At 41.1% G+C, this 23,015-nt stretch overlaps 1 protein-coding gene across 2 annotated transcripts in view; it reads left to right on the forward strand.

Moving 5' to 3' along the window:
- LOC141757352 (carboxyl-terminal PDZ ligand of neuronal nitric oxide synthase protein) overlaps window positions 1–23,015 on the forward strand; it is a 58,462-nt gene that overhangs the window by 7,602 nt on the left and 27,845 nt on the right. For both annotated transcript variants that reach the window (XM_074617787.1, XM_074617788.1), the window contains exons 3-4: window positions 20,618–20,710; window positions 21,523–21,581. In XM_074617787.1, the coding sequence (XP_074473888.1) occupies window positions 20,618–20,710; window positions 21,523–21,581 (152 nt within the window). The remainder of the gene's footprint in view (window positions 1–20,617; window positions 20,711–21,522; window positions 21,582–23,015) is intronic.

Below are 23,015 nucleotides of genomic sequence, written 5' to 3' on the forward strand. Positions count from 1 at the left end.
TGTTTTGTGGTTTATAAGAATTAGTTTCATTCAGTTTGACCGGTGGCATAGAAACCTCCCCAGCAGTGTGCGCGTGCGTTCACACACACGTGTTGTATGAATGTGTGTGCGTGAGCTCCAGTGCTCCATAATAGGGAGACCCCTTGCATTCAAAACAACCTCCGCAATTGATTAATGAAGCTGAAGGACAAACGCTGGCGTTGCTGCATCCCACTGCCTCAGAGTGTGTATATACTGGAATTTCCTTGGGAAACAAGCACAAACTATTTACAAGAGGTCTCCCTACAAAAGGAAACAAGTTTAAAGCTCTCCTCCTCCTCACCCCCTGTCTTGTGTTTTTGTCATCCCAACCACCCCCACCCTCTCCATCATCCACTGCTGTTTTCTTTCCATCCCCTCACTCTCCTCCTACCAAAATAGACCGTCTCAATTTAGCCCATCTCTGCTATCTACTCAGTGCTGACGGGAATAGATTTTTAGGCTGCGGGCCGGCTATGCATGCTACCCTTTGAATTTTGATCGGCTCTAATGGGATTTTAAGCCTCCCCTCACATGTCCGTCAGGATGCAGCCTCCTTTCCTCAAGACTGCCAAGAGTCTCGCTGCTGGAGATGACATGGCTCCCCTCTGTCTGCATTTGTCCCCGTGTCTGTCTGGAACACCTCACGAGAGTCTCTCTCTCTCTCTCTCTCTCTCTCTCTCTCTCTCTCTCTCTCTCTCTCTCTCTGCCGTGCGAGAAAGAAGGCAAACCTAATGTGTTTTTGGGTTCCTCTGTTTCAGTATGGGTCCGTTGAGCCCGAGAGCATGCTGAACTGTCATGACTCAGTCAGGAGAAGATGTTTTGGCTGAGGGGATGTTGCAGGAAAACAGCCACTCTGGACCTGTCAAGAGTGCGTCAGACATTTCTACTCTGCCTTAGTTTAACTTTGGGTCCTCTAACGCTTCAGACTTTACTCAGACTGCGGTTGAAACTGTTTTAGATTTTTGAGAAGCAGTTACATAATAAGTCAATATTGGCGTACAAATATTTGTTTTATTGCAGCAATAGATCTGCATGTACACACATAAAACAAAACCTTACATAACAGTACAGGTGTGTGTTCACATGTCCAGACGTGTTTTTTGTTTGTTTTTTCAACCCGTTTTCACTCCCAACTTGTCAAGTGCAGCCGCTTGGTAAGTGACCCTCGGCATCGGATACAGACGCACGGAGGCACCCTTTAGCAACTGTATGCAACCCACTGGGCTTTCAACTACAGTGGAAACCTCTTATAGTGATCACGTCTGTCTATTGCGGATGATTATTATAAGTGAAATTTTGTTGTTGTGCATCATTTCTCATGCAGATTACCATCTAATTGACATTTGTATATTTTTTACATGAATACACCGAGGGTGGGGCATCGCCGTTTTTGTCCGGCTCTGCAGCGCGAGCGTGCATGCAGATGAACGGCGCCCCTTTTGCCCGGTGCTCCTCGCTCGCTAGCGACATGGTTGAGGATCAGAAAAAGTTTTACTTTACATGACCAGGGATTAGCAATCCACTCGACGAGGGCGCTTTCTCTGTGCGCATTAATTTTTTTATTCAGAGTTTTTCCCGTCATGATGCCAACGTGCACACAGCGCGGGTATCTAGCCGGAAAGCAGATACCCCGCGGCGGTACTTGACGAGTTGAGAATGTGTTGGTTTCTTAAACACAAAACAAATAGCAAATATAACTTTCATCACAAACAAAAAAACAGAACAACACAAATATTGATGCGTCTGGGCTCGAGGATGTCAACGAAAACCCAAGAGATTTATTTAACTGCCAAATCATGAAGCAAGGCTAAGACATGTATGTGTGTGTGTTTGTGTGTGACATTAACCATCTGGTTTCTCTTCTCTATGCTCATGTGACCACCTGTCATTCACTCATGCAACACTGTGGCAGCAGTCAACTTATTTGCTGGCAGCCAAAATAAAAAAAAAACAGAAGAAACAGACATATCCATATTTCACTTCCTCAGATATCCCAGTTTCTTTCCCTGTTTCTTTCCCTGTTTCTTTCTGTTTCTTTCCCTGTTTCTTTCTGTTTCTTTCTCTGGTCAGATGGCAGATTTGGCCGCTAGCCATAACAAATGAGGCATTTCACTCTTAAGTGGTCGTAGAGCCGACGTTAGACTTGGACACAGATGATGATCAAACAACGTGACCGTTAGGAAAAACTGAACCGGAGTCAGGACCCGACACAAACTGTTCTGAAATATCAATGAATCACATTTTTGCATAACAATTACGCACCCTGCACGTCCCAGAAAAAGCAGCGGAGAAATGAGAGCACAGATTAACTCCGGGGGGGGGGGGGGTTACAGATCTATAGCAAAGTGGGGGCGGTTGGACGGGTGTTGTTCTGTGTGCACGCTCACATGTGTGAATGCGGGATACGCACTATTTAAGGAGGCATGACACATATCGGGGGGGCATTGTTTTCACTCTGTATTCATGCAAGCTTAATGGCAGATGTACAAGAGCATTGTGGGTGACCTATATGTGTACTGGATTAGACGCGATCTCAGCTTTGAAAGGGTTGCCCTCCCTTTGTTGAACCAAACCCCCCCAGAGAAAGGGGGTCCCATTCTTCATCATTAACATTCGTCATTTGAAAAGAAAAAAGTCACACAATCATCTGATCAGTGTTTTTAAAGTTCTGCACTGTTAAGATCCCGGTCACACCAGAAAGTGGCACAGTGGTATTCATCCAGGCGTGTTTCTAGAAGCTCGGTGACATCGTGGCTACTCGCAGGGCTAGTCGGTGAACTACTGTAACTGCTGAGCTAACTGCTAACAGGCTATAGGGAACATGCTAATACATGATTTCATTCAATAAAGAGTTGGATTGAAGCCATGCAGATTTAATTTGCCCCTGTGAGTGAATGCACTTGAGTAGGGATGCACAATGATAGTGGCATGTCATCGGCATATAAAGGCTTTAAAATGAAATATTGGCATCGGCCAGAAATGAACATTTCCTCTGATATGACAGGCGGATCAGATGATGCGTATGCACATTTGACGCGAACCGTTGACGAAGTGGGTGTCAAAACAAATATGTCTTTTTAAAGTGTCCGAAACGGGTAGCAAATTTGCTATTAATAATGATTAAGGGTGTGCCGATTCACTCAGCTCAAGATACGATTCACGATATTGGGTTCACGATCTCGATACGATATGACATTATAACAATAATATTAATAATAATATAATTATAACAGTTGTTTGACCAATCACTTTGTTGTAACTTTGCTGTAAAACCTGACATCTTGGAAACATTTTTATTTTAGCAGCAGACCTTTGAGTCACAAAAACGTCACCACAGGGAAATTATTTTCTCTTTAGGTTATGTTTAACATGTTCATTATCTTAATCTTTCACAAGCTGCTATAGCTTGACAGCTGTGAGTACTAACAATAGCCATGTTTGTTGTTTACAAAACTGGGATGGGTTTTTCCGATGGATAAATTAAAAAAAATCTAGTGTACTCTTGCTAGTTTCTCTAGATTACCAACCCTAGCTTTAAAAAGTGCATGTCGTCATTTTCGCGAGTGCACGCACTTGAGTTAATGTTTGATCGTGTATTTCTTTTCCTTTTTTTTTTTTGCTGTATTTTTATGCTTTGTTCCTGCTTTATTTTGAACACTGGTGTGTGCGGTGGAGGGACAGCAGGTCTTTGCTCACATGGATGGACAGACAGGTGGTGAGTGGTCTCTTCCTCCACAACCAGCATCATGTTGCACGCATCCACAAACACACAGGCTTTCTGCTTTCATCATCTGCCCCGAGGCGATGTCGTGTCTCTCAGTGCCACAATTAGTCAAGTCTTATATATATATATAAACTCTGATGATCTCCCCACGCTCACCCAAAACAAGCCCCATGATAAGAAAAAAGACATTTCTAAAACCATGAACTCAATCCTGCTGCCGAGCCTGGAGGCACATTTTCTTCAGACGTATCCTGACCATCTCTCTCTGCAGCCGCAGCACGCACAGTCGGGGCAGTTGTGTTTTTTCCTTGTTTCCTGTATGTATTGGATACATGAATATAGAGTATGTTGTTCATTATATTAGAAGATTTGGAAATCATATTGTCTAAAAATAACACAACACAGTTGTACAGCTTAAAATTCAAATGTCACACAAAGCAATCAGGGTTGGCATTTTCAACCAGGTCAGCTGTACAAAGGCAGTGTTATTTTTACTCTATTTGGATTCTAATATGTCAGCAAGTCTAAGCTTTTAGTTGTGTACAGTATAAACGTCCTAGTAGAGCTCATAGCCAGAAAACTCATATGAACCGTCATCTGTTACCGCCTGCTTCAAAGCCTTCTGTAGCTAATCTCAAGTACAAACGCAACTTAAGTCAACAACAGACCAGGAACTGTGGACACGTGTGTGGATGTACTGGGTGGGTGTCGCACCTGTATATCTTGCGGTCATGTGAGCGCAATTGCATCAGGGTGCTCGTACAGTATGTCCTTGAGTTTGCACAGAATGATGTATCAACATGTCCTGTGTTTGTACAAAAGGTGGACAAAATTATAGGAACATTTTTATAATATGATGCAATCCAATACAAGATCAACACAATGAGCTTCGATACACATTTACTTCAGCTAATTTGGTTAATAATTTATATTAGGTCTGCGGTATATTTGTTTATTTTTAGCCACACGAGCAGCAGCTGGCGGTCGGTTGGTCAGTCCAGACTGAAATATCTTGATAACTATGTGATGAGTTACCATGATGCAACCAGGTACAGACATTCATGGTGCCCAGAGGATGAACCCTACTTACTTTTGTGAACCCCTGACTCTTAATCTGGTGCCACCATTGGGTTGACATTTGGGGGTTTTGAGCGACATATCTCAACATCTAATGGATTCCCGTGAAAGTTCTTACAAACAGTCATGTTCCCCAATAACTTTGGTGTTCCCCTGACTTTTTCGGCTAGCGTGTTATCCGGTCAAAATTTCAATTTGCCCAATACTTTCTGACTAAATGCACTAACAATCCCATCAGCCTCAGCTGTATTTTGTGTTTAGTAGATATAGACTGTATATACTGTAAGAAGTGGACGTAGTCACCGTGACGTCACCCATTGGTTCCCATCATCATCTGCTCTTCGCTGCAAGAGGTCATTGCTTCGTATGCTACCATAACCATAACTGTGTTTTTAGTCACTGTGTCTATATTTTATTAAAGTAATTCTCTGGTCTGTAAGTTTTCTAATTCAGCTCGGTCATCCCGATCGTCCCAACAAAACAATTCCATTTGAATTAGATTAGAATTTCAATCACACGGTTTTTGCCTCTGTTCGTCTGTTGATGAATGGTACTGTTGAGCCCTTATTCTGCAGATCTGAATTAACCACAAATGTCAGGCCGCTCCTCCGGTCTCCCTGGCAACCACCTCTGCCGCCCAAAACATGTCTTTCTCAACTCCTCGTCAGGTTTTAGGACGGGCTCAAAGTTTGTTGTGGATGGGGGGCGGAAACTAACCCTGTTTGATTTGTCATGAATATGTGATTCAGACAGTTGCACAGCAGAAGCAGCACTATTTTGTTGGTGTTCAATTTTTTGCAAAACACACAAGTATTTTTTATACACAAATTAAAGTCTACATTTTACCAGATCCTCCATGTTACTTTAAATAAACATGTCAGGTTTGCAAGTTGTGCTTCTCTGCCCGGAAGCATTCTTTCTTAGCATGAGTAGGCAGATAAACAAGGCCTATTGTATTATGGTTATCGTTTGTTGGGTAATGATTGAGAAAAGTGCTGCAGGCTTCTGAGCTGGCAGATAGGCTGCCCTACTTCTAAATGTTATTTGGAGTCGTGTGTGTGTGTGGTTCTGTGTGCATGTGTGCGCATTCATCTCTGTTCTCTCATCTTGTTCCAGCGTGCTACATAGAAAGCCTCAAGGTCTCATTCTCCCGCTCCTATATCGTTCAACCTCCCTCCAGATTCTCTTTTTGTTTCACTACCTTCGTCTCTCTTTCCGTCGTAGCTGCGTTTACTCTGCCTTCTCCTTCTCTTGGTCTTTGTTGGTATAAAACATGCAGGATTTAAAAGCTCTGAGCTCAAGTTGACGTTAAATCGCTCCTGACTTCCGGTGTCAACAGCTTCATTAAACAGCTCCGGTTACCTCCTCCATACCTTTTATAGCTGTTAACATCTTTATTCGGACTATTTGGAATGACTAAATACCTTGATGAAGCAATATTGTGTTTTCCATATGGAGACACAGCAAAAGTATGTCATTCAGATTGTAATGTGAGGTGCACAGATGTGGCGTAACGGTTCCCTATTACAAATATTAGGGATGGAAATTCATTTAAAAATGTTGATATTTAAATGTCATTTAATTAACTCCCAGAAAAAGAGAGGAAGAAAAAAAAAAAAGAGACGGCAAAAGAAACTTATCTTTTAACTTGTAATTCAGTTCAATTCTACGGTTTAGTGAACTTCACAGCAGACTGGATACTAGTACTACAGATATCAACTTCATTTCATATGAAGGAATTGAATGTGGCTCTAATGCAGTCGTCAACCTCCAGTTCTGAAGTGAGGCCAATGCTGAAGTGCCTTAAACTTGCGTTCTTTCTAACAGCCAGCAGGGGGCGACTCCTCTGGTTGCAAAAAGAAGTCTGATTGTATAAAAGTCTATGAGAAATGAGCCTACTTCTCACTTGATTTATTACCTCAGTAAACATTGTAAACATGAGTTTATGGTCTCAATCGCCAGTTTCAAGTCTTCTTCAATACAGCATGATGTTCATTTAGTAAATTATGATCCCATTTAGAGTCAAATAGACCATAAAGCAGGGGATGCTTTAGGGCGGGGCTACCTTGTGATTGACAGGTCGCTACCTCGGCGTTGTCCGGTCTGGGAGTTGTCCGTGTTTTTCGTCTAACAACTTTAACCTTTTCACAGTGTGTTTTCAGTTCATGAAAGTTAATTATAACATGTTGGTGTCTTTATTCAGCATTCGGTTGTACTTATCTAAACCCTCTCATGTCACTTCGGCAAAACGGCAGTCCACAAACCAATGATGTACATTCAGTAGACCTGTGTATAACATGTGTCCCCTGAATGAAAGGGGTATCAAATGGCTGCTTAAACATAGCAAATTACATATGTGAAGGTTTCAGAGCATTTTTTTGTCATAATTTAAAGAAATAGTCCGACATATTGCAATGATTATTTGATTTCATTGCTTCCTTGTTAGATGAGAACACTGATACTGCCAGTAGCCAGGTAGCTTAGAGTAACACAAAGACTGGAAACAGTTAGTCTGGCTCTGTCCAAAGGTAACAACCAGCCTACCAGCACCTCTAAAAATCACTGATTAACATTTTATATCTTGTTTGTTTAATCTGTACAAAACCGTATGTGTAAAAATGGGTGGTTTTAAAGTGGTTTCATGGGGGATTATTGAATGATTTCCTGGAGTTGCCACTGGTTTTCCATTTTTATGTTGATCTGTATAATTCTACACATGACTGCATTATATTTTTCAATATATGTCAAAGTATGCTGCTTCTGTAAGGGACTGTTTATAGTAAATATATGGACCCTCTTGTACATTGGGTGCACTTTCTGTTGTCACTTACTGTAAAACCCTCATTTTATCTGTTGAGTTTGACAGATGTGTGGTTCATGGATGCTTTAAGGAGTCCAAAACTTGTCAATGGGATTATGTTTTTGGCTTCAGTCCGTTGGAGACACAATGGCGGCTCCCTGTTATACTCTAATTGGATGAATGATGTGAGTAAACTGCTGCCGCTCACCCAACGGACTCTAAACGGCTTCAGCGCTGCCATCCACACAGCCACTAACAAGATAACGTATTCTCTGCAGTCCAAATGACGGGGCTAATGTGACTGTCGCTCAGATTAACACCATTTCAGTCTCACAGAGGAGGACCATGTCCCCCGCCTGTCAAACTCCGTCCATTCATTAATGTCCGTCACTTAGGTTTTTCAGTCAAAGCTGTATATTCAGTCGTTGATGGAACAGAAAAGGTATGCTGCTGCTGTGTGACTTACTTTAGTGTTGTTTATATAACACACCGCTCTGCAGGGAAAGTTTGAGAAGCTGCATTCATTGTTATCTCCTCTTGCATCAACCTATCAGGGCAGAAAAACGGAATTGATAATGAGGGAGGAGACAGCCCATGAGCCGTCTAATCATATGCACTGGAGGCATTAGCATATTTTTGGAACAGAATCTCAATTTCCCAAACTCTGTACTTTTTCTTGTGCTTCCTTTGAATAATTTGATCCCAATTGGATTTCATTATAATCTTTGCCTTTGACTGGTCTGGTTTCTCACTTTCTGTGTGTGTGTGTGTTATGATACGCTCGTCAGATCTCTTTCTTGTCTTCCTGACTGATCGTCTCCCCTTGCCATCACCTACATTTGGTACAAACAAGTACAGGAGTGTGTCGTGACTTCCCAACATTATCCAGGCTCCATTATCACAGCTAAAAGTATTACTGAGCTGACCTTCTCTGACCTTCGGTCACAGTTACAATGGATATGAGACAAAGAGATCTCTGTCACTTTTGGACAGTATTACACCAGCCAGACATCTCTCGAGGATTCACAGCTGCTAAACTTTGTCTTGTTTTTGGGTATCTATTGCAGTGCCCGTTCGGAACCGGCCAATTGCTTGGCCTCCAGGATGGCTGACAATATTAAGAGAAAAAACATTTTGACTCAAATCTAACGACTTTTCAGCGACTAAAACTGGACTAAAACGTTTTGAGTTGTCGTGACTAAAAATAGACTAAAACTATGAAGGATGAAAATGACTAAAATGTGACTAAATCTACTAAGCATTTTCATTTTAAGACTAAGACTAAATCTAAAATAGCTTCCAAAATCAACACTGTTTGGACATAAATTCAAAATGGTGAAAAAATCAATCTAATGGGTGTGGTTTAAATTGTAACATTCGTCTGGACCCACAAAATCCAGGAAAAAAAAATAATTTTGAGAGAGTTCCAGTTCATAAGCTACAGGCCAAAACTTAAAGTTAGTTGTTATAGCGCCACCATCTGGCCAAATTGCACCACATTCAACACTGCACTCTCTTGGGTCCTGAGCAATACATCTACCAAGTGTGAGGTCGATTGGATGAGTGCTTCTTCAGATATGCGTAGGACACACAGACGGAGATTATAGTTAGATATCACAAAGATAGTACAGTGATCATCTTGGTTATCACGCTGCATGCTGAACACTGCTCATCTCTAACTCCTTTGATTCTGCACAAAAGGCATTCAGTGCTTTTGATCCTCTAATCTGCTGCGTTGCCTTACTGATGGTGAATCACAGAGCCTCGGCGAGAGAAATGAAAACATATTCACAGATATTTTGTGAATTGTACCATGATTTAAGCACTTCTCTCAGGAATTCATATTTACTTTGACCGGTGGAAGGAGGCAGTCGGGGACAGCAGTAAATAGAGTGGAGCTGACTGTCATCAATCAATGCCATGTGGTGGCACACTTCGCCCAACCTTCTGTTGTCAGACAGGTTGTTGCCGGTGTAGTGGGCTACATGACGAGCCGTCTCCGTCCTCTCAGACACAGATTTAAGCTACTCATCATGACTGATCTTTATGAAAGCTCTCACACACCCTTAAAGCCTCTTCCAAAGGGCTTTTTGGGGGACATGTTTGCATGTAAGGCACAGATGGCGTCCCTGATTTACACCCCTTGTTTAGCCCCCCACTAAAACAGGGTTAACATGCGGTTAATCTGGCAGTTGGCCTCAAACCTGACATTGTTTTATTAAATGGCTCATCACCTACTTTTCTTGTTCTCCCTTGTTTCCTTTCATCATCTACCTCCTTTACACACCAGCTGTAGTCTCCCAAGCGTCCTGTCCATTCACATTTTCCTTTTGTGATGGCAGACATACAAAGCTACAATATGGCAACGTGTATATATATATATATATATGTCCATATTATACCTTTTTTATTTTTGCACTGGAAGAATTAAATGGTTAACCCTCCTAATTTAAGCCATTTGGAAATTATAATAATCTTTAGAGTGATAGGGCTGCATCTAACAGTTATTTTCTTCATTATTTGGTTAATCATTTGGTTTATGAAATGTCAAATTGTGAAAAACCCAAATATATTCCGTTTACAATGAGATAAAATAGAGAAAAACAGATAATCTTATTAATTTTTCACTGAAAATGACTGAAACAGTTGATAGATTATCAATATAGATCAATTAATTGACTAATTATTTCAGCTCTCGAGTAGTTTTATTCATTATTTTTTATGATATATCAAACAAGTACTTAAAGAAGCTGCAAGCTGCCCTAACCAGTAGCGTAAATGTTGTTTTTACAGTATGTGGATGTACAGTAGATCGGTGATGGTTGCCCCCCCCTGCTCTGGGTGCTAAGGGATTTTAGAGCCTGTGATCTGACAGCGTTCGTCCCGGTAATCCTATTACTCTGACTGCTGCTTTGCCAGACTGCTGCATTGGACAGAGCCGTGCTCAGCATCTCTGTATCGCCATGGTCCCTCTCATGGTTCGACTCTTTCTGGAAGTTCTGTTACCTCATTCCTTAGGCTGCCAGCCAGTCTACATTTAGACAGTATGCTTTCAGTTTTGATTGATCGGTGAAAAAAAAAAATTACCAGATCAGTCTAGACGCACTAATTGTGGCAAAAAATACTTGTTGGCTGGATCAATCCTGAATGATACCCAGACAGCCTCGCTTGTTGAACCAATGAGGCACTTTATAAATGATATGCAGCTATTTACAAGCTCTAGAGAGCAGTGGCATGCATCACTGTTGTAGACCAAAATCATCCATCACTACTGTAGCCTCAGCCTGGTGTTAAAGTGGGAATTGTTCATGTTGAGTTTAACACTGATTACTCAAGTGAACTTAACACTCGCAACCACTCACGAGAGCTGCACAATTATTGCCAGAATGATAATCCAGATTATTTTTGATCAATATTGTGATCATGATTGGCTTTCAGTCTCGTACGAACACGATTTTAAACTCAGATTTAAGGTTACAGAATCTTTCCCTCTGCAGCAGATTAATGTGAAAACAACCTTCTAGTGTCAAACTCTGCACATCCATCATCCTGCACAGTGAAGGTCAAACATCCAGGTGAAGTAACAATAAATAGCAATAGTCCTTTTAAATGATTGTCCAAACAAAAAATGTTCAAAAGTGTAACTACTAGAAAAACTAAAGCCATCGCTCATTGTGTTTACTGGAGATTTCACACCGTCATTTTACTTCACGGCAGTACCACAGAAGATGTATAAAGTGATGTCCTCTCGCCACAACCACACCAACAATGATCTGATATATCGTGAGTCATATTCTTTCATTGCAGTGGAGTCACTCAGATTTGCATTTAAAGGAGACACTGCCGCCGTCTCTTAATGTAATGACTTGGAGGAGGATTAAGATGAGGTTTTCTGTGTCAGACTGTCTGCAGGTGTAGTTCTGCTTTTTCTCCTTCTTTCCGGACGTTAGGACAAGTCCGCTTGATTCCTCCTTATTTTTTAAGGACCAGTGTGTAACATTTAGGGGGATCTATTGGCAGAAATAAAATATAATATTAACAAGTATGTTTTCATTAGTGTATAATCACCTGAAACTAAGAGTTATTGTGTTTTCGTTACCTTAGAATGAGCCCTTCATATCTACATAGGGAGCAGGTCCTCTTCACGGAGTCCGCCTTGTTGCTCTGCCATGTTTCTACAGTAGCCCAGAACAGACAAACCAAACACCGGCTCTAGAGAGGGTCATTTGCGTTTTCATGTCGGCCACCGTAGTTCCCCTACATGCTTGGCATAAGGGAGAAGTTTCAGTCCTCTCTGCTTCAAAATTAAGAGAACTATTGATTGTTTTTACGTCAAGAAAAATGCCCGTTACACCACCTGTCTCCCCGGTCCCCGGTACGATGTCTAATTTTGGTTATAGTTATTCATTTAATTATTAATCAAAGTTCCAAATTAATACTTAAGTATGAGTATGAGTAATGAGACTTATTCATGAGACTGCATTAAGTGGCTATCATTTTCTGTGAGTGGTGCCCCGAGTATGATTTACTATACATTAAATCATATTATTCAATATAATTAATAATTATTTTGACAATTGTTAATTACTTTTGATAGAAATTTTAATGTCTTTTTGAGCTTATGTACCAATATAATTTGGTGCCATGTTATTATTAATATATATTAATAATATATTAATATTATTTTTTTATTGATATTGATAATTATCTTAATATTTTCTAATAACTAGACTATCTCCTATCTGCGTTCCCAACACAGCAATTTTTTTTCTCTGCTCCAATCATCGCCAAATAGCTTTACATTATGGTGCGTTCAGGCTCTATTCAGTAAAAATGAGTATTGTGCTATGGTAAATTCTAACGTTATCATGATGTGTTCAAATGTAATCTTGAAAATGTAGTTTTTGGTGAGAAGGTTGAATAAATGTATTAAGGTGCGATGACAAATTTTAGGTGCACCTAAATGAAAAAGTTCTGCACACCAGTGCAACCAATCTAAAAAGTTAGTCTGGAGCCTTGGATTATAACTCTGTGTTACATCACTTTGAATTTAGGTCTTTGAAAGTCATGAAATAATGTAAATAATGACCTCAAGACTACAAATAAGTCTATTTATTGTTGTGTTTTTGTGAGTGCACATGTGGATGTACGTACTTAGTGTGTATCCGTGTGCACCTTCCACCCGCACTGTATCTCATTGAGAGTGTTTGGCATGCTCAGGTCGTTCCTTTGTATTTCCTCCACGTCCCATGTGACTAACCCTGAGTAGACGCCGTCAGCGCTCAGTGACTGGCTGTCCTCTCACGGTGCCTGTCAGCGAGCCATTCAGGCGTGGGTCCCATTCTCACTGCAAGGGCGCCGCTGATACTCGAGGAGTGCCTGGCTGCACTGGGGCTTAGCTGCTTCCTCTGACAACAATGCCTGCGTCACGTGTAGTTGATTCCTCTCTAAAGGTGCGAGCTGACTCATCCCGTTTTACTGTTTTCATCTGTGGCGGCTTTTCGTCCTGACCTTGCTTGCTGCTTTAATTTGAGATGAAAGGATGTAATGATGATCAATTAAGTGTACCACATGGTCTGTTGTAATGGCTGGCGGGGCTTTGATTCCTTCCCTGCCTCCGTCCAGACGTATTAACACGGGCCACGGGATTGATCAATTCTGTCTTATAAACACAGTGTCAGTAATGAAAGTCATTTATCTGTAGAAGTCACAGCTGTAGCTCCCAGGTGGAGCTGGTGCAGCGTCGGTGCCAGCTGTGGTTGCTTATCTGTCTTCCTGAACTGTATCACTAATATGAAGAATAAACACGCTGAAAAAAGACAAAAAATGCCCTTCAATCGAGAGTATTTCAAAATAAAAGCCTCAGTTATTCGCCCTTGCAGTTAATTCCAGTGTGGCGTGTAACCCCGCTGTCATGGAGAAGCCCCGTTAAGCAGCCCCTTTAAGCTGGCTGGTTCCTGTTAGCACCGTCTCTCCCACAGGACCAGACTGCTGCTGCTCACTGGAGGCTGCCAACAGACTGGAGCCCAGGAGTCCAATCCATAATGTGTGCATTCAGGCGGAAACCACTCACGTAGGCACAGACCGGCACTAGCAAGCATCCAAATGCACACACACACACACATATTTTTAAAATGTTGTCTGCCTGTCTGGCTCTTGTATCTTTATGCTTTCGTTCACATAACACTGCCAGCGTGCACAAACACGAACTCCCGGCCGTCTCTGGTCCGAGCCAAGGTCGTCGTCCGTGGCGACTGTCGAGGTAATTGCTCCCTTATCACACTCCTGCTGACTAATGATGAGACGTGCCAGTTCACGCCGGAGGTTTGGGCCTGTGCGGTGTCATGGGAGTCACTCCGTCCTCCCTGTTTGGCCACGAGGCTGAGAGGCCTGTCTGAAAACACCACTCACAGGGAGAGCACCCAATTGGACTGTTATCAGGCCATTAAATAGGCGTTATTGGTTGCTGTAAGCGCCATATATGTGGGTCTTTAAGGGCCTACTATGTTGTAAAACTGCGTGAAACGTTGTGTTTTGAACACAAATAAAATTGCTGCTTTAGGTTTAGGCAACAAAAACACTTTAAGTTTAGGGAAATACATCGTGTTTTGATTTAAAATAACTGTTTCAAAAGTGAAACTTAACACTGTTTTATACCTTCTTCAGTGATCTACCATGTGAGTAGATGATAAAACCTACTATTGGGTGTAGTAGGCCCCTATTGACCCACATCTATGGTGCTTATAACCACCGATAATGCCTATTTAATGGCCTGACAACAGTCTAATTGGCTGGGGAGAGAGACTAGTTGAGCAGCAGTGATTATTTCTTTGTTTCACTAATGGGACGTTGTAAGAAGCAGCTGCTTGGTTGCCAAAACACGTCATTTCCTTCTCAGACAAATTAGCACTCGCAGTTGGAGTTTAACATAAAATAAATATTTCAAATTGTTTCCCGCTACTTTGATTTCCAAGAAGCTTTTTTTTCTTTTTCCAAGTTAAATGCCACGCCGTTGGGCAGCTGTTGTGTTTCTCAGCTCCCAACAGTCATCTCTTTGTATCCCGAATTGGGGAAAAAAGCAGTGAAATTCCTTGGAACTCCCCAAATCCTGGGAATTGTAATGAAGGGGTTGCTAGGTTGCGATCTATAGAGGCCTATTGTGGACTCCTGTGTGGATTCAATGGTACTACAGGGAGCATCAATGACCCACAATGCACCCCGCATTCCACTGCTTTTCAGGATCGAGGAAGGGGAGTGGGGGGTTGCCCAGAATTTCCTATTCCATCTTTGAAATCCTACTCATTTATTCACTCTAAAAATATCCACAAACAGCAGCAACTTTTTCCTTTTATTATTTCTCTGAAGCTTTCAAGCATGAACCAAATAACATTAACTGAAGGAAACAGCGGTCTTTCATTAGGAAGTTGCTGACAGGTACTTTTTTGGAGCCAGGAGGTTTATTTACAGTACCTGCAGTACAACTACTTCCATATAATGACTGAGAGACCTGTTCCTAGAACAGTCCCACCTAGAAAAGAGGACATGAATACTGGAGTTCACTAGAGTCCCTCATGTCCTCTGGGGCGTCCTCTACAGTTTTGCTCCCGTTACCTCGTGGCATGTGGACCAGATTACATCTTGATCTGTATCTTGGGACCATGAGATCTAATTCTTTGTGTGTTTGATTAGCCGTCCAAAGCCAAACATACTTATCATACCTGTTGAATACACTGGAAGGGCCTCCTAATGCTAACAAAACATTACACTTGAAAGGATAGTTTAACATTTTGGTAAATACGCTTATTCATTGTTTGTCCAAGAGTTAGATGAGAAGATCGATATCAAGCTAGGGCTGAACCATTTAGAAAAAAATTCTAATTGTGATTATTTTCTGATAATGTAATTGCGAAATTAAATGATAATTTTTTGCACCATTATTCTCATATTCATTGAAAAGCATTCTAAAATGATTATATTGTGATTTTTGCGGGGATCTGTACCAAACACTACACGAGACTCAAGCCGGTTTTGGGCCTGATTTCCCTGCAAAGCCACAATTTTTGTATTGTCTTTCCAGTTATTCCTGTGATGTGAGGTATGTTAAGAGTGTTTTTTGGACGTCCATCCTGGCCGCACCGATTTCAAATCGTAAAGCTCAGAAATGGAGGACCAACTTGTTGATTTGTGGCAACAACTCAAGTGTTTTTTTAACGTGTCTCCATGACTTCATGGACTGTAGATTTGGCATTTTTTCACATTAAACTCTGTGAAATTACAGTTGAGTTCTACCAAAGCACACTTGGTGGTTGTTGCAAAGAGTAACGCCGACGGCTTAGGAGAGTTTTATTTTGTTTCTGTCCAGTTTGAATGAAGTGTTTTTTTACGGTGCTCCGCTACGTACAGCTGATTTCAACATAAACAAAAATACACGTGGATGATGGCGCAAGCTGAACGGAGAGGGGGGCAGCGGTCTGCGCTCTCCGAGTGCCATTCTAGTTTATTTATCGAATCATTTATTTATGTATTCATTTTTTTTAAAATTTTGGCAGGTTCTGTCCTCCATAGATTTGGAAGATATTGTGTGACAGACTAAACCGGAAGTTAAATAAAGTTGCTAAACGGCTACAATAGTGTTCCCCGTCGGTTATAATTTATTTTTACAGTGCAATGTCACAGTATCTTCATGCCATACACTAAGACACTGATTCTCAAACTTCCTGCAATTACGTTTACTATTTGGGTTTCAGTTTATTAGTAGTTCTGTGTCGTTATTGTTATGCATTTATGAATTATACATAAAATATGTCACTTATTAGTCAGTTTACACAGTGATAGAAAAACTGTCCCTTAGGGAAAAAGGCTGGGAACCACTGCTCTGAGATAACAGTCAGCTTCATATTCAGTTTACAGATATGAGAAAGGTATAAATCTATTCATCTGACTCTGCCAGAAAGCGAATAGGCATATTTCCAAAAACGTCCAAAATAACTATTCCAACTATTTCAAATTGATGCACACTTGCCTAATACTCATATCACAAGTGTTTCTAGCGGCTAATATATGTTGACAGAATATATTACAGACAGAATAAAAATTTCAAAGAAGCTGCCACACCAAATTCCTTTGTCTCGGCTTGCTCAGATAAATAAAAAGCGAGTGTCCTCTTGTCTCCTCCGGTTTTGATCCTGTAATATGTTTGTCTCTGTTTGAAAGCGGCTAACTCAAAATTTATAACACTGGGATCACAAATCCCACTGAGAGCCTGTTTTCCCTTCCCGGTGTTTGTGCACATAGCACAGCACAGCCATCACTATTCTATCTGACACTTTCATAATAGATCACAGAGAGGAACGCCGGCTCAAATTTGTTACGCTGTCTGGGAAGACTGATGAGTCCGACGGCTTAAATGCACACATCCAGACGGAGAAGGATGTGAAATAAACGCTCACGCTCTGTGTGCTTTCAGATTGAACGTTGCTGCAGCACTGCAGAGCTCACAGTCAGCGTTGGAGGTAGTTTTAAGATTTGTAAGACAAATCTTTGAAGTGTGCATCTTAGAAACGTAAAGCCCATGTCTTTCGCATGCCTCAATCCACATATTAGTCATGTGTTATTCCTCAAGCATGTCTTCCAAACATAATTCATAAAGTTTCAGAATCTGTAACGGCAGATTAAAGCAAAAACGAAGCTCTTCTCTGGAATATTTTTATACCTTGCTGGACGTTTTGACATGTTGAGGCTTCGGGGAAAACTCGTGTCTTGTGTTTGCGTGTTTGCTCCGCTGTTGATAACAGGAAAAACCGTAACAATGCAAGTGCATTAAAAGCTTGAATATTTCAAAACACTTGGCACTTAAGCAAAGAAAAAATATAAAAATTTCATACTTCGGAAATGAAGTTGCAAAATCCCATTTTGCTTCACCAGAATGCTGGCATAAACTGTGAATTATGAAAGAGCTGTGTGTGTGTGTGTGAATGTTTTGACACCGATGTGGTTAGTAAAGGTAGCAATCAAGTTGCCTGGCTTTGCATGCGTGTGTTAGACTTCGTAGTGTGTACTTCATCTATGTATGGAAAGTGTGTTTATATGGTGATGCTTCAGCAGTATGCAATACAATATATGGATAAGTAAAAAGCTTTTCTCTATTTGTACCAGTTGATTGAAGGGTAAAGGAAAAGTATTTATATTTGTTTCCTCGCTCCATATTAACTATTTAACTAAAAGCATTGTTAATGCATTCAGTTCTATTTTTGTCTTGACTGATAACCTTTTTTTTTGTCGGTTTCGGGACTCCATGTTTGGCACGCGGATGCCCAAATATCATCACATTCTGCTCCGTCACCTTTCTTTGAATTTCCTCATCTCATTATTTGCCCCCAGAGCAAATATTGTATTCTCAATATCAGTAGATTTTGTGCAGCGTTCATAAGCATAATAGTGCAATAGAGATAAATGAAACTCAGGACCTGGCTTTCCTTTCATCTCACCACCACTTCACTTTCCCCCATTCCTACTCTTTTAAACGGCGGCTATTCGTCTCTCTCCGTCTCTGTGGCGCGTTTCCTCCTCTCCCTCTCTGAACCTATTCTCCGTTTAATCAGCTCTCTCAGGACTCCGTTCTGTATAATTAGAGACTGAAACTTTAATCACCATGAATCCAGGGCAGGGAGAGCAGGGCATCTCAAATAGACACAAGCAGGAAAATAGCATGAAAGTAAGTATGGAAACGGAGGGGGGATGAAAAATGCTTCATTTTAACTCATGACGTTTATTTGCTGTCAGTAAGACGGTGTGGACATACACTGTTTCCTGGGTTGACAAAAGACAAATAACCCCCCACTAAACTATGTCATAATCATATCTGGTAGGTCTTGACTTGCTAATTGTTCCGTGGCAGCATCGTGTAGCTGGATTAAAAGGTCACAGTTTGCAGGATGTCCTTACATGACAACAGCTGTCTCCTCACCTCCTCTCCTCCTGTCTCCTCCTATCTACTCACCTCTCTTCTTCTATTTTTCCGTCTCCTTACCCTCGGCTTGTTTTCTACCCTGGCATTCATTTTTACCCTTTCATTTTCATTCTCTCTCCTTTACTTATTCATCTGGCTGAAGACCATTCACTTCTACTGTATTATTGACATTTTGGCAGGATGTGGTCAACAGCAGACTGGACATTTATTGTTTTCTGGGAGACTCTGCCAGCTCAAGTGGGAAGCTGGCAGCCTATTTTGTCCGAAGCAGATTTGAAGAAAGAAGGAAGATTGTCTTTTACTGTTTACCTCAATTTATGTTAATGAACACAAGATGTGATTAAAAAGAGGAAAATATAGAAAAGGTTTCTCTGGATTTTGGCCAGTGCCCTGTGGGTTTTTTTAATTTCATTATAGTGCAAAATATAAGATCAATACCACTCTCATGTCTGTATCAGTGGGCAACCTCAAAAGTGAAGCCAATGCAGAAGTGCCTTAAACTTGCATTCTTTCTAACAGCCAGCAGGGGGCGACTCCTCTGGTTGCAAAAAGAAGTCTGATTGTATAGAAGTTAATGAGAAAATGAGCCTACTTCTCACTTGATTTATTACCTCAGTAAACATTGTAAACATGAGTTTATGGTCTCAATCGCTAGTTTCAAGTCTTCTTCAATACAGCATGATGTTCATTTAGTAAATCATGGTCCCATTTAGAGTCAAATAGATCATGAAGCAGAGGATGCTTTAAGGCGGGGCTACCTTATGATTGACAGGTCGCTACCACGGCGTTGTCCGGTCTTGGAGTTGTCTGTGTTTTCGTCGTAGAACTTTAACCCTTTCACGGTGTGTTTTCAGTTCATGAAAGTTAATTGTCACATTTAAGTCGCCTAAAAATGTCTTATTCAGCGTTCGGTTGTACTTAGCTCCACCCTCTCGTGTCACTTCTGGTTGCAAAAAAACCAAGATGGTGACGGCCAAAATGCTGAACTCAAGGCTTCAGAATGGCGTTCAACAAACCAATTGGTGACGTCATCGTGACTACGTCCACTTCTTATATACAGTCTATGGTCTGCATGCCAAATATGAAGCTACAGCCAGAAGACTATTAGCTTAGCGTAAAGACTGGAAGCAGGAGGGAACAGTTAGCCTAGCATTGACATATCATGTGTTAGGCTTTAAAGGGTGGTAAGCTAAGCTAACTAGGTGGCTCCAGCTTCATATTTAACAGGACAAATATACATGTAAGAGTGGTATAAATCTTCTCTTCAAATTAGCTTCTTTTCCAGAATGTCAAACTATTCCTTTCCAGAAAGCTGTTATTTTTTCTTCACTGTAGTTTGTACCCTACATTGCTTGTATTATTTGACCTTGTATAAACCTCTGTCTGTGACCTGACAGACCCGCTGTAGGCCTCGATAGCTGATAGCTAACAAGAGCTGAACCCCACTTTATGTTTAAAAGGTGACACTGATTCGAGTCGACAGGCCAGACTTGCTAAGTTCATGAGCAGAAAGCTTGGCCAGCTGACGAGGTGGAAACACGTTAGTCGCTCAGTGCAGACACAGCTGTTGTGTACCACTCAGCAAACAGGAGACGAGCCTACATCCTGGGCTTTTTTTACTTGTTTAATTTAGCTGGTGTAGATTATATTTTGTGAGAAGCAGAGACATGATGCCTGTACGTACATGTAGAGCCACATGATCATTTCTTGTCACTTTCTATTTATAACAAGATCCTTATCAGCCATGTGGCAGGTCCTCAGGAACGGTCCAGAATATTTCAGAGGCTTAATGAGGTAAAACTGACAACCTTTAATGCGATTAGCTTTAATCAGTCAGAAAACACCTGCATTGGGTATTTTGACCCTAATGGATGTTGGTTCTCATTACAGTCAATGTGAAGTTAGGCAATCTATCCGTGTTATCCAAGTGTCCTTTCTCTTTTCTCAGAGCTTTAGTCACAGGATAAAGATAAAGTACTGTTCGTAATACTATTCTGATGTGCTTCTTTCTGTCTGTTTTTCTTAGTATGAATTCAAGGCCAAGAACATCAAGAAGAAGAAAGTCAGCATTGTGGTGTCTGTGGACGGAGTCAAGGTGATACTGAGGAAGAAACAGAAGGTAAGTCACGAGCGACAAACTCTAAAAGGAATAAGATTAGAGCTGTCAAAGTTAACGTGATAACAACGCGTTAACGCAAATTTGTTTTAACGCCACTAATTTATTTCATGCATTAATGCAACTTGGCATTGGAAAAACTGGCATGGGTATTTTCAAAGGGGTCCCTTGACCTCTGACCTCCAGATATGTTAATAAAAGTGGGTTCTATGGGTACCCACGAGTCTCCCCTTTACAGACATGCCCACTTTATGATAATCCCACGCAGTTTGGGGCAAGTCATAGTCAAGTCAGCACACTGACACACTGACAGCTGTTGTTGCCTGTTGGGCTGCAGTTTGCCATGTTATGATTTGAGCATATTTTTTATGCTAAATGCAGTACCTGTGAGGGTTTCTGGACAATATTTGTCATTGTTTTGTGTTGTTAATTGAGTTCCAATAATAAATATATACAAACATTTACATAAAGCAGCATATTTGCCCACTCCCATGTTGATAAGAGTATTAAATACTTGACAAATCTCCCTTTAAGGTACATTTAAGGTATGATTAATTCAATATTTTAATTGATTGACAGCCCTAAATAACTGGATTCATAAAGTAAACACCAGAGTCTGTAACACTGAACAAAAAAAAAAGACATTGCACCTTTAACTCTTTTAGACCGGATGCAGCATGTGCGTGTTTATATGACATAAAAAAAATGCTGGTTTTATCCTTCCATCCATATTAGTAATAATAAATGTATTATTTCTTCAGATATGCTTTGTCAATGATGCTTTATTGATGCTTAATCATGTGTCTCATACACAGAGGAAAGAATGGACATGGGATGAGAGCAAGATGCTGATCATGCACGATCCCATATACAGGTCAGTCACACCCCTCATGTGTTCATAATGTATGTTAAACAAATATTGCTTTCTTTACACACACAGGGAATTAGACTGCCTGATATTCAGTCATGCCTGGTCTTTGCACTCCGCATGTTCTTGTTAGTTAATTCATTACTGTGAGTATACTACATAGTGTGGAAATTAGATCCATCAGCTCAACCTCTGTGGATGAGTCTTGCTTTATAGGCCCTCCACCGTGTACTTTACCATGCAGGACTAATGTGCTTGAATGCACCATACCGTATGTGCCAAATGCACTTACATTCATAATATAGCATAATGAATAATCTATGGCTTGTGCTTGTAGTTGGTAGAGCATATGTTGGTCAGTAAGTAATTTTTCCAGGGGAGGCATCCTGCTCTCAGATTATATTCACAGAAATCTGGGATTTAAGACCAGCTGTACCGCAAAGTTTCAGCATTTCTCAGCTCGTGTCACTCACTTGTCAGTCACTGATAAACAACTCACAACAATTAAACCATAAAGTGTCAAAATAATACTGCCTGTCAGGCGCTGAGAAGAGAAGGAACATTTAGAATGGAAAGTGCTGGCAAAAAATGAAAGGTTTTTAATCAGGAAAACTGAAATTTTCTTTTTTTTTGGCTGGTTTAAAACAACTAATTATAGCTAATACGGCAACCTCTTTATGGGAAATGGAAATCTCAGAGATGGAAAGAAGTAGGCAGCCACTTAACAAAGTGTGTTAAAAGGATAGTTTGGGTGCTTTGAAGTGGGGTTGTATGAGGTACTTATCCATAGTCAGTGTGTTACGTACAGTAGATGACGGTCGGCACGCCCCCAGTTTGGAGAAGCAGACTGGAGTTACCGCATGGAAGCAAAGCAGCGTACTGCTGTGGATCAAAAAATCTATATCCATTCAAGTGTATACTATATTTAAAATGTTTTCACCGCTTTACCTTGCCGTCTGACGGCCCTTTCTGACGGGGAACTGAAGCCGGTGCATCATCTATGCTCTCATCAAAGCCCCCAGACTCCATTGAAAAAAAAAACAGTTCACACTTCAAAACCCCCGAACTATCCCTTTAACATTACACATCTAACCAGCTGGTTTGTAACGTGTGTGTGTGTGTGTGTGTGTGTGTGTGTGTGTGTGTGTGTGTGTGTGTGTGTGTGTGTGTGTGTGTGTGTGTGTGTGTGTGTGTGTGTGTGTGTGTGTGTGTGTGTGTGTTTGTAAATTATGTATCTGTAGGAGGATCTCTTTTGGCAAAGCCACACCTCAACAAGGGACCGTGTGTGTTGAATATAATTAACCGTGCTTGTGTTTCCGTGGGTGTGTTTGTGCAGTGGGGATGGGGATACATATTGCACTCTGCATCATGGGAGTCTCAGTAGTAGATGGTCATAATTTGTTCGCCCGGTTCCCGGTGGAGTTGTTTTATAGCCGTGAA

Source organism: Sebastes fasciatus, chromosome 19, assembly GCF_043250625.1.
Source record: "Sebastes fasciatus isolate fSebFas1 chromosome 19, fSebFas1.pri, whole genome shotgun sequence".
Classification (NCBI taxonomy): Eukaryota; Metazoa; Chordata; class Actinopteri; order Perciformes; family Sebastidae; genus Sebastes; species Sebastes fasciatus.